The sequence below is a fragment of the Lepidochelys kempii genome, chromosome 4, assembly GCF_965140265.1.
Source record: "Lepidochelys kempii isolate rLepKem1 chromosome 4, rLepKem1.hap2, whole genome shotgun sequence".
NCBI lineage: Eukaryota > Metazoa > Chordata > Testudines > Cheloniidae > Lepidochelys > Lepidochelys kempii.
This window is the reverse complement of record NC_133259.1, coordinates 134,627,040-134,644,359: the sequence shown is the minus strand read 5'-3', so window position 1 is coordinate 134,644,359 and position 17,320 is coordinate 134,627,040. Positions and strand designations below refer to the sequence as shown.

The window sequence follows — 17,320 nt, the reverse complement described above, 5'->3', positions numbered from 1 at the left end:
TCATTTATGAAGATATTGAATAAAACCGGCCCCAGGACCGACCCTTGGGGCACTCCACTTGATACTGGCTGCCAACTAGACATGGAACCATTGATCACTACCCGTTGAGCCCGACAATCTAGCCAGCTTTCTACCCACCTTATAGTGCATTCATCCAGCCCATACTTCCTTAACTTGCTGACAAGAATACTATGGGAGACCGTGTCAAAAGCTTTGCTAAAGTCAAGAAACAATACATCCACTGCTTTCCCTTCATCCACAGAACCAGTAATCTCATCATAAAAGGCGATTAGATTAGTCAGGCATGACCTTCCCTTGGTGAATCTATGCTGGCTGTTCCTGATCACTTTCCTCTCATGCAAGTGCTTCAGGATTGATTCTTTGAGGACCTGCTCCATGATTTTTCCAGGGACTGAGGTGAGGCTGACTGGCCTGTAGTTCCCAGGATCTTCCTTCTTCCCTTTTTTAAAGATTGGCACTACATTAGCCTTTTTCCAGTCATCCGGGACTTCCCCGGTTTGCCACGAGTTTTCAAAGATAATGGCCAATGGCTCTGCAATCACAGCCGCCAATTCCTTCAGCACTCTCGGATGCAACTCGTCCGGCCCCATGGACTTGTGCACGTCCAGCTTTTCTAAATAGTCCCTAACCGCCTCTATCTCCACAGAGGGCTGGCCATCTCTTCCGCATTTTGTGATGCCCAGCGCAGCAGTCTGGGAGCTGACCTTGTTAGTGAAAACAGAGGCAAAAAAAGCATTGAGTACATTAGCTTTTTCCACATCCTCTGTCACTAGGTTGCCTCCCTCATTCAGTAAGGGGCCCACACATTCCTTGGCTTTCTTCTTGTTGCCAACATACCTGAAGAAACCCTTCTTGTTACTCTTGACATCTCTGGCTAGCTGCAGCTCCAGGTGCGATTTGGCCCTCCTGATAACATTCCTACATGCCCGAGCAATATTTTTATACTCTTCCCTGGTCATATGTCCAACCTTCCACTTCTTGTAAGCTTCTTTTTTATGTTTAAGATCCGCTAGGATTTCACCATTAAGCCAAGCTGGTTGCCTGCCATATTTACTATTCTTTCGACTCATCGGGATGGTTTGTCCCTGTAACCTCAACAGGGATTCCTTGAAATACAGCCAGCTCTCCTGGACTCCTTTCCCCTTCAAGTTAGTCCCCCAGGGGATCCTGGCCATCCGTTCCCTGAGGGAGTCGAAGTCTGCTTTCCTGAAGTCCAGGGTCCGTATCCTGCTGCTTACCTTTCTTCCCTGCGTCAGGATCCTGAACTCAACCAACTCATGGTCACTGCCTCCCAGATTCCCATCCACTTTTGCTTCCCCCACTAATTCTACCCGGTTTGTGAGCAGCAGGTCAAGAAAAGCGCCCCCCCTAGTTGGCTCCTCTAGCACTTGCGCCAGGAAATTGTCCCCTACGCTTTCCAAAAACTTCCTGGATTGTCTATGCACCGCTGTATTGCTCTCCCAGCAGATATCAGGAAAATTAAAGTCACCCATGAGAATCAGGGCATGCGATCTAGTAGCTTCCGTGAGCTATGCTCAAGCCTTCCCCAGGAAAGGGGGTGTAGGCTTGGGGGAATATTTTGATGGAATAGGACTCCAAGTGGTCCTTTCCCTGATTGTTTGTTAAATCACTTGGTGGTGGCAGCGATCCCAAGGCAAGAAAGGAATCTGTGCCTTGGGGAAGTTTTATGCTAAGCTGGTAAGAATAAGCTTAGGGGTCTTTCATGCGGGTCCCCTCATCTGTACCCCAGAGTTCAGAGTGGGGAAGGAACCATGTACATTGGTCAGACCATACAGTCTCTATGTAAAAGAATAAATGGACACAAATCAGACGTCAAGAATTATAACATTCAAAAACCAGTTGGAGGACACTTCAATCTCCCTGGTCTCTTGATTACAGACCTAAAAGTTGCAATATTACAGCAAAAAAATTCAAAAACAGACTCCAACGAGAGACTGCTGAATTGGAATTAATTTGCACACTGGACACCATTAACTTAGGCTTGAATAAAGACTGGGAGTGGATGTGTCATTACACAAAGTAAAACTATTTCCCCATGGTTATTCCCCCCTCCTCCCCCCACACTGTTCCTCAGGCGTTCTTGTCAACTGCTGGAAGTGGCCTATTTTGATTATCACTACAAAAGGGTTTTTTTTTTTTTTTTTTCATTTCTCTCCTGTTGGTAATAGCTCACCTTAACTGATCACTCTCGTTACAGTGTGTATGATAACACCCATTGTTTCATGTTTATCTATCTACCTACCTACTGTATTTTCCACTGCATGCATCCGATGAAGTGCGTTTTAGCCCACGAAAGCTTATGCTCAAATAAATTGGTTAGTCTCTAAGGTGCCACAAGTACTCCTGTTCTTTTTGCGGATACAGACTAACACGGCTGCTACTCTGAAACCTTTGGGGAAGGATTGTTGCCAGACTTAATAGCTCAGTGGTTTGAGCATTGGCCTGCTAAACCCAGGGTTGTGAGTTCAATCCTTGAGGGGGCCATTTAGGGATCTGGGGCAAAAATTGGGGATTGGTCCTGCTTTGAGCAGGGGGTTGGACTAGATGACCTCCTGAGGTCCCTTCTAATCCTGATATTCTATGACTCTATGACTTTTCAGTAAATTCTTCCTAATCAATTGCTGAACTACAGAGTTGGGAGAGAATGCAGTGTATTTGCCTGCCAGACAGCTAACAGGAAAATAAAAAATGTTTAGCTGAGATCATGGGCAAAATGTGAATGGATTTGAAGAACAATTAAAAAAGGAAATGGAAAGTGTTATGTCTGCTTGAATAAATTGATTAAGGGATCCCAAGTGATTGTGGGTTCCTAAGCTACACAGGCTTCTATTTTGAGGAAAAAATAGAAATCTGCTAAAATACTGTCTGTGTTGTTACTTTCCATGAGACTTTTATAATCCAAATGTGTTTGTCTTATTTGTAACATTTCAAGAGGCACCAAATTTTGGTTGCTTCCCCTGCCCCCCAACCCCTTTTCTCTGAAGAGGGAGGAATGAGGAAACTGGATATTTTTCTGATCAGGGAGGGGATGGTAGTGGTCCAAGTTTTGAGGCTGGATATCTTGCCTTGCCAAAAACAGACCCACGCTACGTTTCTGTTTTCATGGATTCCACATCCCCCACTGCTTTCGCCTCCCCTCGGTTTTGCTGATCCCTTCAATAGAAGATCAACAAGATTCATTCACTCCTTCCCAGTCTTAATAGCCTCCCATCCCTCTCCCGTGTCAGGTCCCCACCAAAACTATATGTCTGCCCTTCACCAGCCGCTTTAGCCCCACTCCTTTCTAACTGTTGACCTCCCTTTACCTTCTTCCTTCACCCCTCACTTTTTTTTAATGAAAGCTGGTCGTGGTCTTTCCCACTCTTTAAAAATCCTCTATCTGAATGTCCCCTCCATCTATCCTCCTCCCTCTGCTGCTTTCCCTCACTTCCAAATCTTCCCAATACCGTGGTTGGAACTTACACCAAGTCAACAATCACATCCTTCCTTCCTTCCCAAAATCTTGTCCTCTGTTTGTTTTCGGGACCAAATGCTGCTGCTCTGTTCTCACTTAGGCCTTGTCTACGCTGGGAAGTTTCTGCGCAGTAAAGCAGCGTTCTGTGGTGTAACTCCCGAGGTGCGCACACGGCCAAGCCACTGAGCGCGCAGAAACTGCACAGTTGCAGTGCTGTAAAAAACCCCACCCTGACGGGAGGCGTAGAGCTCTCTGCGCTGGGGGTACAGCGCAGCGGTGCCCATGTAGACACCGTGGTCGATTTACAGCGCTGCCATTGGCCTCCGGGAGGTGTCCCACCGTGCCTGTTCTCTGCTCTTCGGTTTGAACTCCATTGCCCTGCCCTCAGGTGACCAAGTGTGAGCCCCACCCCTTAAATGCCTTGGGAATTTTGACCGTCTCCTTCCTGTTCACTCAGTGGCGCGTGCAGTGGTCTCGGCGCATCTTTCCAGATCATGGACCTCATCAGCATTTGGGGGGAGGAGGCTGTCCAGTCCCAGCTGCACTCCAGCCATGGGAATTATGATACCTACTGACAGATTTCTCGATGCATGACAAAGGGGCCATGACCAGGACACATTGCGGTGCAGGGTCAAAGTGAAGGAGCTGCGGAACGCCCACCACAAGGTGCGGGAGGCAAACCGCCGCTCCGGTGCTGCGCCCACGAGCTGCTGGTTCTACAAAGAGCTGGACATGATACTCGGCGGTGACCCCACCTCCGCTACGAAGGCCACTGTGGATACTTCGGTGGCTCGCGTGCCAGTCGAGAGTGGACCTAGCCAGGAGGAGGAAATCTGGGATGAGGATGTGGAGGGGAAGCGGGACCCAGAGGCAGAGGATGACTTGGAAGCAGCCAGGAGCTCTTCTCTACCTTGAAGGAGGCTAGCCAGTCCCAGTGATCTGAGCTTGGTGAAGCACAAACAGGAGAGGAGGCCCTTGGTAAGGGGCTTTGAATCCCTGAAGCGAGTTGTTGGGGGCAGGAGGGTTGCAGAAAGCAGGCTTGTGTCTGTATGATGCGCGTACCACCACATTCCCAGTCTGAGTGGCGGAAGAGGGTATTGATTGACTCCCTCACTTCACGGGAATCTGCCTCAGATCTCCAGAAAACTCTCATGGAGATACTGGGCAATCCGCTACCACAGGTTGTTTGGCAGAGCTGCTTTGTTTCTTGCCCCATTAAGGGTAACTTTCCCGCGCCACTCTGCTGTCACGGAGGGAGACCATTGTTGCACACGGGCAACCCTCATAAGGGCCAGGTTGGAAGCCGCAGTCTTGGCAAAGACCCTCCCTTGATTCCTTGCTCACCCTCAGCAGCGAGATGTCTTCCATAATGAACACAGCCTGTGGAAAACGTGGGGACCGGAATGATTATAAGCGCTCCCCCCGCCACGAAGAACTAAAGAGGACTCCGTGTGATGTCGCGATGCACTCCACATCCGGAAAACAAGACCTGAAGGAGTGGCAGGACAGCAAGAAGAGGGACCGAAAGGAGAATGCGGTGCGCCAGAACAAAGCCACGGAGCGGCTCTTAAACTTTATAGAGCACCAAGCGGACACGCTCCAGGCACTGCTAACTGAGCAGCTCCACGCCAGCCCTCCCCTGCAGCTACTGTCCCAAAACTCTTTTCCATCCCCCCCCCCCCCCGACACAGCCGACACACGGTTATCAACCTCCTGGCTCCAGTCTGTACCCGCGGCATTCCACTCCTCCCCTGTCATAGTCCAGTACTGCGGCCTCCCAGTACCCACTGCACGCAACACCCGGCCCTCTGCAGTTTAATCCTGCTGCAGTTCAGTACCTGCTGCACTGTGCTCCAAAGGAGAAGGTTGCATGTGACACCTGGACATACACAAATCTTTAACTGTCCCGGGACCCCACCTCCTCCTGGGATCCCCCATTCCCCACAGTGCTGGTGTGGCTTTTTGTCTCTCTCTCTCTCTCTCTCTCTCTCTCTCTGTCTCTCTCTCCCCCCTGCAGTTATTTTTTTTAATAAAAGAATTGTGTTGGTTTGAAAGCAATCTTTATTCCATTAATTGAAAACAAACAGAGCCCTACGAAGCAACAGGCAATTTTCTTAAACCTTCACAGTGCATCGTCTGTACCAGTCACAATCCTCTCCTAGCATTACAAGCACTGCCCTCCCGAGCACAGCAACAGATATTAGCAGCTTTCATCTTTGAATTGCTGCCTCAAGGCATCCCTGATCCTTATGGTCCTGCGTTGTGCCCCTCTAATAGCCCTGGTCTCTGGCTGTTCAAATTCAGCCTCCAGGCACTGAGCCTCAGTAGTTCAGCCCTGAGTGAAGCTTTCACCCTTCCCTTCACAAATATTATGGCGCGTACAGCACACGGCTATAAGCATAGGAATATTGTCAGTGGCCAGGTCTAGCCTCCCATATAGACAGTGCCTGCGGGCCTTTAAATGGCCAAAAGCACACTCAACAGTCATTCTGCACTTGCTCAGCCTGTTGGTGAACTGCTCCTTACTGCTGTCAAAGGGCCCCGTGTATGGCTTCATAAGCCACAGCATTAAGGGGTAAGCAGGGTCTCCCAGGATCACAATGGGCATTTCGACTTCCCCTATGGTGATCTTCTAGTTCGGGAAGAAAGTCCTGGCTTGCAGCTTCCTGAACAGGCCAGTGTTCCGAAAGATGCGTGCGTCATGCGTCTTTCCAGACCAGCCTCCTTTAATGTCTGTGAAACGCCCATGGTGATCCACAAGCACCTCAAAAACCATTGAGATTAATGTACTCGGTGGCTAGGTGGTCTGGTGCCAGAATTGGAATGTGCGTGCCATCCATTGCCCCTCTGCAGTTAGGAAAGCCCATTTGTGCAAAGCCGTCCACAATGTAACGCATGTTACCCAGAGTCACGGTCTTTTGGAGCAGGATGTGATTAATGTCTCTGCACACTTCCGTCAACACAAGTCCAATGGTCAACTTTCCCACTCCGAACTGGTTAGCGACAGATCAGTAGCAGTCTGGAGTAGCCAGTTTCCACAGTGCAATTGCCACATGCTTCTCCAACTACAGGGCAGCTCTCATTCTCGTGTCCTTGCACTGCAGGGCTGGGGCGAGCTCCTCACACAGTCCTATGAAGGTAGCTTTTCTCATCTGAAAGTTCTGCAGCCACTGCTCATCATCCCAGATGTGCATGACAATGTGATCCCGCCACTCAGTGTGTTTCCTGAGCCCAAAAGCAGTGTTCCACTGTGGTCAGCAGCACCTCCGTGAATGTCACACGCAATCTCATGTCGTAGCTACTACACGTGGCGAGATCAATGTCGAACTCTTCTTGCCTTTGTAGTTTAAGGAATAACTCCACTGCCACTCATGATGTGTTAGTCAGAGTCAGCAGCGTATTGGTCAGTGCGGGATCCATTCCTGCAGACAGAAGAGGCAGGGCAGGGCACGCAATACACAAACCATTGAAAGATGGCACCAAATGCAGACTGAAGCACAGGGATTGCTGGGATGTGAAGCAAATGCATCATGGGGCATTGAGACAGGACCCAGGATGCCCTACGACACCCCACCACCACCTTCCCACAAGTCTTAGCGGCAGAAGAGGAAGAGATGCTCTGTGGGATAGCTGCCCAGAGTGCACCGCTCCGAATTCCTCTGCAAGTGCCGCCAAGTGTGAACATGCTCTTGCGCGGGCAGCTGACAGTGTGAACACACAACAGCGGTTTCCCTTCAGCGCTCTCTGAGTGGTGATGTAACTTCTGGTGATTAGCTCTGCCAGTGCAGACATACCCTTACTATCTGATTGCTTCCCTTGCCCACTGCAATTGGCTTAGTCTTATCTGGAAGTGAGTATCAACCAACTTGTGGCCATCCATGCCTCAGCTGCACTCAAACATTGAAAGACACTCAACCACATTCCGTTGGGCTGGGTGAGTCAGAGCCAAAGCTGTGAGTTAACAATGTACTTAAACAATTGTAACCTGAGTATACAGCCTTACTAGGCTCTCCTCACTACTTCACACATTGCATAAGAGGGGTGACAACAAAGAACCAGGAAGGAACTTGGGGAAGAATAGCACTGCCCCAAGCGATCCGCTGCAGTATCTGTCAGACAGAAAAGAACAGTCAATTGTGGGCAGCCCTGTCCACTTCCACCAGGGACTGTAATGAGTCAACAGCACCTAATTATCCACAGTATCTAAGGCAGCTGATAGAGCTAATGATATGTGCATGGACATTAGGTATTATCCATTGCTGGAACGAAATCATCAACCAACATAAAAATTGCAGTATCTGTGCCTGACTTGGGTCAGAGCCTTGATTGACAAAGTTAAATGTAACCAGCCCAATCTCAATGCTCTGAGAGTTTTCTTGGCACAACCAGTTCTATAACCTTAAACAAAAATGATCAATCAGATACCGATTGACTAGATGATTTTCCTTGAGCACAGGCCAAACACGTGCTTCCTTTTAAATCAATTGACAGCCTGCCCTCCTCAAAGGAGGCACTGATAATTTCAACCAGCCGAAGACTCCGTGCTTGCCACCCGGCCCATACCTGCATGGGAAGACCAGGATTCAAACACAGATGGTGGCATGAAGTTCTCCCAAAATGTCCCTAAGTGGCATTGGCTGAAATTCAAGCAGTAAAGACCTAGCTTTTTGTCTCCTCCACGCGTTACCACATCTCCCTGGACACAGACAGTTTAGTCTAACCTGGATTGATTTAAATCCACAAAGTTACCTGCACTTTTCCTTGCAATGGATGGACTTGCATCAGAAACTGTGGGAAGACTGTCCAGGTTAACTGGGCATTCCACCACCTAAATAAAATTTGCTGATGGAGCCACCACCGTGCAATGCTATGATGGATACAGGATCCCTCAAGGATTGTCCTGGAATCTCCAGGGATTAAAGATTATTTAGACTATTTAGAAAAGCTGGACGTGCACAAGTCCATGGGGCCGGACGAGTTGCATCCGAGAGTGCTGAAGGAATTGGCGGCTGTGATTGCAGAGCCATTGGCCATTATCTTTGAAAACTCGTGGCGAACCGGGGAAGTCCCGGATGACTGGAAAAAGGCTAATGTAGTGCCAATCTTTAAAAAAGGGAAGAAGGAAGATCCTGGGAACTACAGGCCAGTCAGCCTCACCTCAGTCCCTGGAAAAATCATGGAGCAGGTCCTCAAAGAATCAATCCTGAAGCACTTGCATGAGAGGAAAGTGATCAGGAACAGCCAGCATGGATTCACCAAGGGAAGGTCATGCCTGACTAATCTAATCGCCTTTTATGATGAGATTACTGGTTCTGTGGATGAAGGGAAAGCAGTGGATGTATTGTTTCTTGACTTTAGCAAAGCTTTTGACACGGTCTCCCATAGTATTCTTGTCAGCAAGTTAAGGAAGTATGGGCTGGATGAATGCACTATAAGGTGGGTAGAAAGCTGGCTAGATTGTCGGGCTCAACGGGTAGTGATCAATGGCTCCATGTCTAGTTGGCAGCCGGTATCAAGTGGAGTGCCCCAAGGGTCGGTCCTGGGGCCGGTTTTATTCAATATCTTCATAAATGATCTGGAGGATGGTGTGGATTGCACTCTCAGCAAATTTGCGGATGATACTAAACTGGGAGGAGTGGTAGATACGCTGGAGGGGAGGGATAGGATACAGAAGGACCTAGACCAATTGGAAGATTGGGCCAAAAGGAATCTGATGAGGTTCAATAAGGATAAGTGCAGGGTCCTGCACTTAGGGCGGAAGAACCCAATGCACAGCTACAGACTAGGGACCGAATGGCTAGGCAGCAGTTCTGCGGAAAAGGACCTAGGGGTGACAGTGGATGAGAAGCTGGATATGAGTCAGCAGTGTGCCCTTGTTGCCAAGAAGGCCAATGTATAAGTAGGGGCATAGTGAGCAGATCGAGGGACGTGATCGTTCCCCTCTATTCGACATTGGTGAGGCCTCATCTGGAGTACTGTGTCCAGTTTTGGGCCCCACACTTCAAGAAGGATGTGGATAAATTGGAGAGAGTCCAGCGAAGGGCAACAAAAATGATTAGGGGACTGGAACACATGAGTTATGAGGAGAGGCTGAGGGAGCTGGGATTGTTTAGCCTGCAGAAGAGAAGAATGAGGGGGGATTTGATAGCTGCTTTCAACTACCTGAAAGGGGGTTCCAAAGAGGATGGCTCTAGACTGTTCTCAATGGTAGCAGATGACAGAACGAGGAGTAATGGTCTCAAGTTGCAGTGGGGGAGGTTTAGATTGGATATTAGGAAAAACTTTTTCACTAAGAGGGTGGTGAAACACTGGAATGCGTTACCTAGGGAGGTGGTAGAATCTCCTTCCTTAGAGGTTTTTAAGGTCAGGCTTGACAAAGCCCTGGCTGGGATGATTTAACTGGGAATTGGTCCTGCTTTGAGCAGGGGGTTGGACTAGATGACCTTCTGGGGTCCCTTCCAACCCTGATATTCTATGATTCTATGATTCTATGATTGTCATGTGATGAAACCTCCAGGAATACATCCAGCCAAAATTGGCAACCCTGGTGTCACACACCCTAGGCATACCACCCCCACCCCAACTCCAGCTCCCAGCTTCTTTGCTGCTCCCTCTCCCCATGGCTGCAGCTTGCAAGGAGCTGCTGCACAAGGAGAGGGCCCGGCTGCAAACCCTGGCACAGATCTGGTGGGGCTATGTGACCCTGCATGCCCCCCATGCATCGCCTCTGCGTTTTCCTTCCCTCATGAGCTGTTGCAGGTAAATCATGGTGAACTGTGAAGAAGCAGCTGGGGAATAGGGTTACCTAAAGGCTGCTGCTTTGACAACGAAGCACAAAACAATATTATCTAGTCCTGGGAATAATACATTCTCCCCCAGAGCCCTCTGGAAGCCTTCGGGTAAGATAATTCAAAATTGTAGAAATGGTTAAGCATGTCCCTTATTCCATTTGTATATGGTAAAGTGTGTGTGAGGGAGGAAATAAAGTACTTAACTTGTTTCTCATAGTGGGGAAGGACAATGAAGAGTAAACTTTGGGGTTTTTTTGGTTTTTTTTTGCTGTAGATAATCTTGTACGTTCTTGTTCTAGAAGGTGCACTCAGACTCATGGTAGCGTTCCTCTGAGGTGGTGGGCCTTACATAAAAACCTGAATAGACCCAATGAACTCTACTTTCTGCAGAATGGAAGCTGGCATAGGCTTCTGATCCTAAACCAAAAAATGCAGAATAGGTATCTTCTTAGTCAGCACATTGTGCAAGAACAAGCCTCGAAAGATAATTTGCAACAGGAAGTGCTGAAGTTCAAGTGTCACAGCTTAGAGTTCCTGTTGTGGTCTTGAAATTAGGGAGTTCTTTGTTTTGTGGTGGCAAACTGTCAGCCTGATGTCCTGAAAAATTTATTTGAGTTTGAGTTTAAACTCCTCTTCTTGGCAGTCCTTTTTTACATCTAGATTTCTTACAAGGATTAAAAAAAAGTTCCATCAATATGATATTAGTTTTTATTCAAGAGGCTTTTGTTTATGTTCTGAAACTAGTTGCTTTAGCTTGCTGTTGTCCCTAAAAACACACTAATAAAATGTCAGTATATTTTGTCTGTGTGCTATATATAACTTACCACTAACGGGGTGGAAATTGCCTAAATAACTTTCTGGTAATATAAAACTTGTTAATGCATCACATTTGATTTGAAGAATTACACAGCACCAGGGTATTTCAGTTGGTTTGTAATAAAATGAAATGGTGAATGAGACTAGATTAAGCTATAATTATAATGCTGCAAAAGGATCTAAAATTGTCTCTTGTAATTAAGAGATTTGTCTGCCTCTTTGGTATGTCAACTCATCTGATCAGGTATGCCCCTGTTCCTTACCCCGTTAGGACACAACAATTAAGACTTGTCTTCTTCTCACGTATCTGCTACCTCCTCCCCTGCAAGGCAAAATGCTGTCAGTTTTGAAATAAAGAATCCAAAGTGAAGTTTCTGTATTGCTGAGAGCTAGATCCCATGGTAAAGCCTGGCTTTCTGATTTGGATGGTTTCACTGAAACATGAATGGAGCGATCAAAATGCTCACTTGTAGGTCATCAGTTTGGTAGCCCAGAAAGATAGTGACCGACGCCCCAACTGAAGTGCATTGCTGAATAGGGATGGGTACATTTGTGCTTTGCAGATATGGGGCCTACATTATTATTATTATTAATTTTTTACTGTCTCATAGCTTTTGAGTGGCATGTGTAAGATGAGTTGTTCTCAATCCAGCTTCAGTTGGACAAGTTTCAACATCACAGCCCAACTACCCCAACGCATGTTGCATTAATTAGCATCATTGTTGGCAGTCTGATAATAGAGATCAAGTACTGAATGCACATTGGCATTGAACTGCCCCCTCATAACTAGACCCAGCCTCTAAAGAAGGACGTTATTTAGGTTTGTAGGGACACTTGCGCTGCTGCTACTAATTCTATGTCTGTTCTGTGGCCGAATGGGAAGCTTCATTTTCCATGACTGTTGCTCCTTCCCCTTTCACCAGTGCTATAGTAATGCAATTAATGCTTGAAAAAAGGAATTTCATAACATAAGCAAATACGTTTTTGATTCTTCCATATAGCGTATATAAATGAATTTTACTATTTACTTAATGTGTTGTATTTTTTTTTAAAGATTTTTTTTATACCAGTATTTTTCAATACCAGTTCCTAGACTTCTCTGAATTGTTTGCTACTACATCCTGTGTGAGAGTCTTAGGGCTTGTCTACATTTACCGAGGGATCGACATGCGGCAGTCAATACATCGGCGGTTGATTTAGTGGGTCTAGTGAAGACCTGCTAAATCAACGTCAGATCGCTCTCCTGTTAACTCCTGTACTCCACCTGAACGAGAAGCGCAAGGGGAGTGGGGAGATGCTCACCCATCAACTTAGCATAGTGTGGACCCCGCAGTGAGTAGATCTAAGTACATCTACTTCAGCTACATTATTCATAGAGCTGAAGTTGCGTAATTTAGCTCGATCTCCCCCCGTAGTGTAAAGAAGATCTTACAGGTTTACTAATGTTAACATATAGGGCAGCATTCTTCTTCAAGGCCATGGTAGAGCTCTGGTCTGGTCTGCTGTGCTTTCTGAATGTGGGGAATACTATAACGTAACAATTTTGAAGAGCAAATCATAGAATCATAAAATCATAGAATATCAGGGTTGGAAGGGACCTCAGGAGGTCATCTAGTCCAACCTCCTGCTCAAAGCAGGACCGATCCCCAGTTAAATCATCCCAGCCAGGGCTTTGTCAAGCATGACCTTAAAAACTTCTAAGGAAGAAGATTCCACCACCTCCCTAGGTAACGCATTCCAGTGTTTTACCACCCTCCTAGTGAAAGTTTTTCCTAATATCCAACCTAAATCTCCCCCACTGCAACTTGAGACCATTACTCCTTGTCCTGTCATCTGCTACTGCTGAGAATAGTCTAGATCCATCCTCTTTGGAACCCCCTTTCAGGTATCAAATCTCCCCTCATTCTTCTCTTTCGTAGACTAAACAATCCCAGTTCCCTCAGCCTCTCCTCGTAAGTCATGTGTTCCAGACCCCTAATCATTTTTGTTGCCCTCCGCTGGATTCTCTCCAGTTTTTCCACATCCTTCTTGTAGTGTGGGGCCGAAAACTGGACACAGTACTCCAGATGAGGACTCACCAATGTCGAATAGAAGGGAATCCTCTTGCAGGCTTGAGGAGATGTCACCCACAAAGTAAAATTGCAAAATATTCTTTTTTGTTTTGCTTGTGAAAAAGGTTTGATATAATGAGGGACCTTTTCATTATGTTCTTGGTTCTATTGCTTGTGAAGGGCAAAGAGTATAATGAAGACGTGTTATTTTTATTTACAGGTTATCTTAAATGTGACACCGATGACGGCTGTGAGAACAAAGAAGAAGTAGGAGGAGAAGAGCTCTTTGACACTGTAAATTCCTCAATTGTTTCCGGGGACAGCATCCGATTCTTTGTGAATGTCAATTTGGAAGTACAACAGAATGTAACTGGTAAGTGCATTGTGTTCTCTACAATCCTTACTGAAATGTGAAGAGGTCAAACTATGCCTGCCTTGATCTCCCTGCTTTTCTGATACAGACTTCCCCTGGTAGGTATTTGCCCAACAAAAGCTGTGGTATCCAAGGGAGATTTTCAAAGTCACAAACATCAGTTAGGGATCTAACTACTATTGACTTTCAATGACAGGTACCTAAATACTATTCGTGCCTCTGAAAAGCTGACCCCATATGCAAGCCTGGAAGCACTCATTGACTTCAGTGAGAGCTGCTGCCTGCTCAGCATTGTTGAAAATCGAGAGATTTTTATGTTAGTGCCTACACGTTTTATGTAGATGTAGTTCTAAAAATGGACTTGGGAGACCAATTTAAAGGACCCATTTTTTTGAAAGTATATACCTCGGTGTACACTAAGTTCTCTCTCTCTTTGTTTTGTTTTTTACTTTCAGTGAGTGTGAGGGGGTGGCGAAATGAGGTTGAAGTGGGTTTTCTATTGAGCTCTGAAAGTTCTGAGGTGGACTATCATAATGACCAATGAAGTGGGTTTTAGCCCACGAAAGCTTATGCCCAAATAAATTTGTTAGGTGCCACAAGGACTCCTCGTTGTTTTTGCTGATACAGACTAACATGGCGACCTCTCTGAACTTCTAGAAGTGAGTTCCGTAGCTGTGGGCTGGATGCCAGAAAGGCTCTGTTTTGCATTTTTCAGTGAAAGCTGAGTAAAATAAGGTGTTTTCCACTATCAAAACTTTTCTTCACATCAGCATTTGTAAGGCTTTGTCTACACTACAGAGGTAGGACAACATAAGGCACTAATTATTAGGACTGTCAAGAGATTTTAAAAAATTAATCGCGTGATTAATCGCACTGTTAAACAGTAATAGAATACCATTTATTTAAATATTTTTGCATGTTTTCCACATTTTCAAATATATTGATTTCAGTTATGATACAGAATACCAAGTGTACAGTGCTCACTTTATATTATTTTTTATTACAAATATTTGCACTGTAAAAAAGAAACACACTAAATAGTATTTTTCAATTCACCTAAAACAAGTACTGTAGTGCACTCTTTATCATGAAAGTTGAACTTACAAATGTAGAATTATGTACAAAAACTAACTTTTATTTTTGAATGTAGCGTAAAACTTCAGAGCCTGTAAGTCCACTCCGTCGTCCTACTTGTTCAGCCAGTTGCTCAGACAAACAAGTTTGTTTACATTTGCAGGAGATGATGCTGCCGCTTCTTGTTTGCAGTGTCACCTGAAAGTGAGAACAGGCGTTCTCATGGCACTGTTGTAGCTGGCGTCACAAGATATTTACGTGCCAGATGCGCTAAAGATTCATATGTCTCTTCATGCTTCAACCACCATTCCAGAGGACATGTGTCCATGCTGATGATGGGTTGTGCTCGATAACAATCCAAAGCAGTGCAGACTGGAGCAAGTTCATTTTCATCATATGAGTCAGATGCCACCAGCAGAAGGTTGATTTTCTTTTTTGGTGGTTAGTATCTGTAGTTTCCGCATTGGACTGTTGCTCTATTAAGACTTCTGAAAGCATGCTCCACACCTCATTCCTCTCAGATATTGCAAGGCACTTCAGATTCTTAAACCTTGGGTCAAGTGCTGTAGCTATCTTTAAGAAACCTCTCACTGGTACCTTAGAATCATAGAATCATAGAATATCAGGGTTGGAAGGGACCCCAGAAGGTCATCTAGTCCAACCCCCTGCTCAAAGCAGGACCAATTCCCAGTTAAATCATCCCAGCCAGGGCTTTGTCAAGCCTGACCTTAAAAACCTCTAAGGAAGGAGATTCTACCACCTCCCTAGGTAACGCATTCCAGTGTTTCACCACCCTCTTAGTGAAAAAGTTTTTCCTAATATCCAATCTAAACCTCCCCCACTGCAACTTGAGACCATTACTCCTCGTTCTGTCATCTGCTACCATTGAGAACAGTCTAGAGCCATCCTCTTTGGAACCCCCTTTCAGGTAGTTGAAAGCAGCTATCAAATCCCCCCTCATTCTTCTCTTCTGCAGGCTAAACAATCCCAGCTCCCTCAGCCTCTCCTCATAACTCATGTGTTCCAGTCCCCTAATCATTTTTGTTGCCCTTCGCTGGACTCTCTCCAATTTATCCACATCCTTCTTGAAGTGTGGGGCCCAAAACTGGACACAGTACTCCAGATGAGGCCTCACCAATGTCGAATAGAGGGGAACGATCACGTCCCTCGATCTGCTCGCTATGCCCCTACTTATACATCCCAAAATGCCATTGGCCTTCTTGGCAACAAGGGCACACTGCTGACTCATATCCAGCTTCTCGTCCACTGTCACCCCTAGGTCCTTTTCTGCAGAACTGCTGCCTAGCCATTCGGTCCCTAGTCTGTAGCTGTGCATTGGGTTCTTCCGTCCTAAGTGCAGGACCCTGCACTTATCCTTATTGAACCTCATCAGATTCCTTTTGGCCCAATCTTCCAATTGGTCTAGGTCCTTCTGTATCCTATCCCTCCCCTCCAGCGTATCTACCACTCCTCCCAGTTTAGTATCATCCGCAAATTTGCTGAGAGTGCAATCCACACCATCCTCCAGATCATTTATGAGTACCTTCTTTGTGTTTTGTCAGATCTGCAGTGAAAATGTTCTTAAAACAAACCAGAAGTGCTGGGGGTCATCATCCAAGACTGCTATAACATGAACTGTAAGGAAGAATGTGGGTAAAACACAGAACAGGAGACATACAATTCTCCCCCAAGGAGTTAAGTCACAAATTTAATTAACATGTTATTTTTTAACTAGCGTCATCAGCATGGAAGCATGTCCTCTGGAATGGTGGCCAAAGCATGAAGGATATACGAATGTTCAGCGTATCTGGAATGTAAATACCTTGCAATGCCGGCTACAAAAATGCCATGGGAACGCCAGTTCTTACTTTCCGGTGACATTGTAAATTAGAAGCGGGCAGCATTATCTCCCGTAAATGTAAACAAACTTGTTTGTCTTAGCGATTGACTGAACAAGAAGTAGGACTGAGTGGAATTGTGGACTCTAAAGTTTTACATTGTTTTGTTTTTGAGTGCAGTTACGTAACAAAAAAAAAAATCTACGTTCGTAAATTGCACTTTCACAGTGTAAATTGCACTGTAGAGATTGCACTACAGTACTTGTATGAGGTGAATTGAAAAATGCTATTTTTGTTTGCCATTTTTATAGTGCAAATATTTGTAATAAAAATAATATAAAGTGAGCACTGTATGTTGTGTTGTAATTGAAATCAATATGTTTGAACATGCAGAAAAAAAATCCAAAAACATTTAAGATTTCATTTGGTATTTATTGTTTAACAGTGCGATTAAAACGGCGATTAATTTTTTTGGGTTAATCGCGTGAGTTAACTGCAATTAATTGACAGTTATTGTATCACCCACTAATTGTATCAGCTTACACACTGTGTAATGTGTATCAGCTTACACATGCTCCCACCGATGTAAGTGCCCTTCTACACTGACGTAATAACTCCATCTCCTCAAGAGGCCTAGGGCTTATGTCAGTGTAGTTAGGGTGACGTAGTGTCTGTGAAGACACTGTGGGTGTAAGAGTAGTTAATTAGCGGGATGGCATTTTCTGATTTGAATGTCACTCTTGTATTCTGTTGTCTTGTTTCTAATTTGTATTTTTATTGTAATATATAAAAGGAGAGAGGGAGAAACATGCATAAAGTTACTGCATCCAATATAAGTGAATGTGTGATAAAACAGAACACAGGATTTACATGTATTCACA

The 17,320-nt window shown here is 45.6% G+C and overlaps 1 protein-coding gene across 4 annotated transcripts in view; it reads left to right on the top strand.

Moving 5' to 3' along the window:
• Positions 1-17,320, top strand: part of SLC4A11 (solute carrier family 4 member 11) — a 156,667-nt gene that overhangs the window by 38,534 nt on the left and 100,813 nt on the right. For all 4 annotated transcript variants that reach the window (XM_073342968.1, XM_073342965.1, XM_073342967.1 and 1 more), the window contains exon 3: positions 13,375-13,527. In XM_073342968.1, coding sequence (XP_073199069.1) covers positions 13,375-13,527 — 153 coding nt within the window. The remainder of the gene's footprint in view (positions 1-13,374; positions 13,528-17,320) is intronic.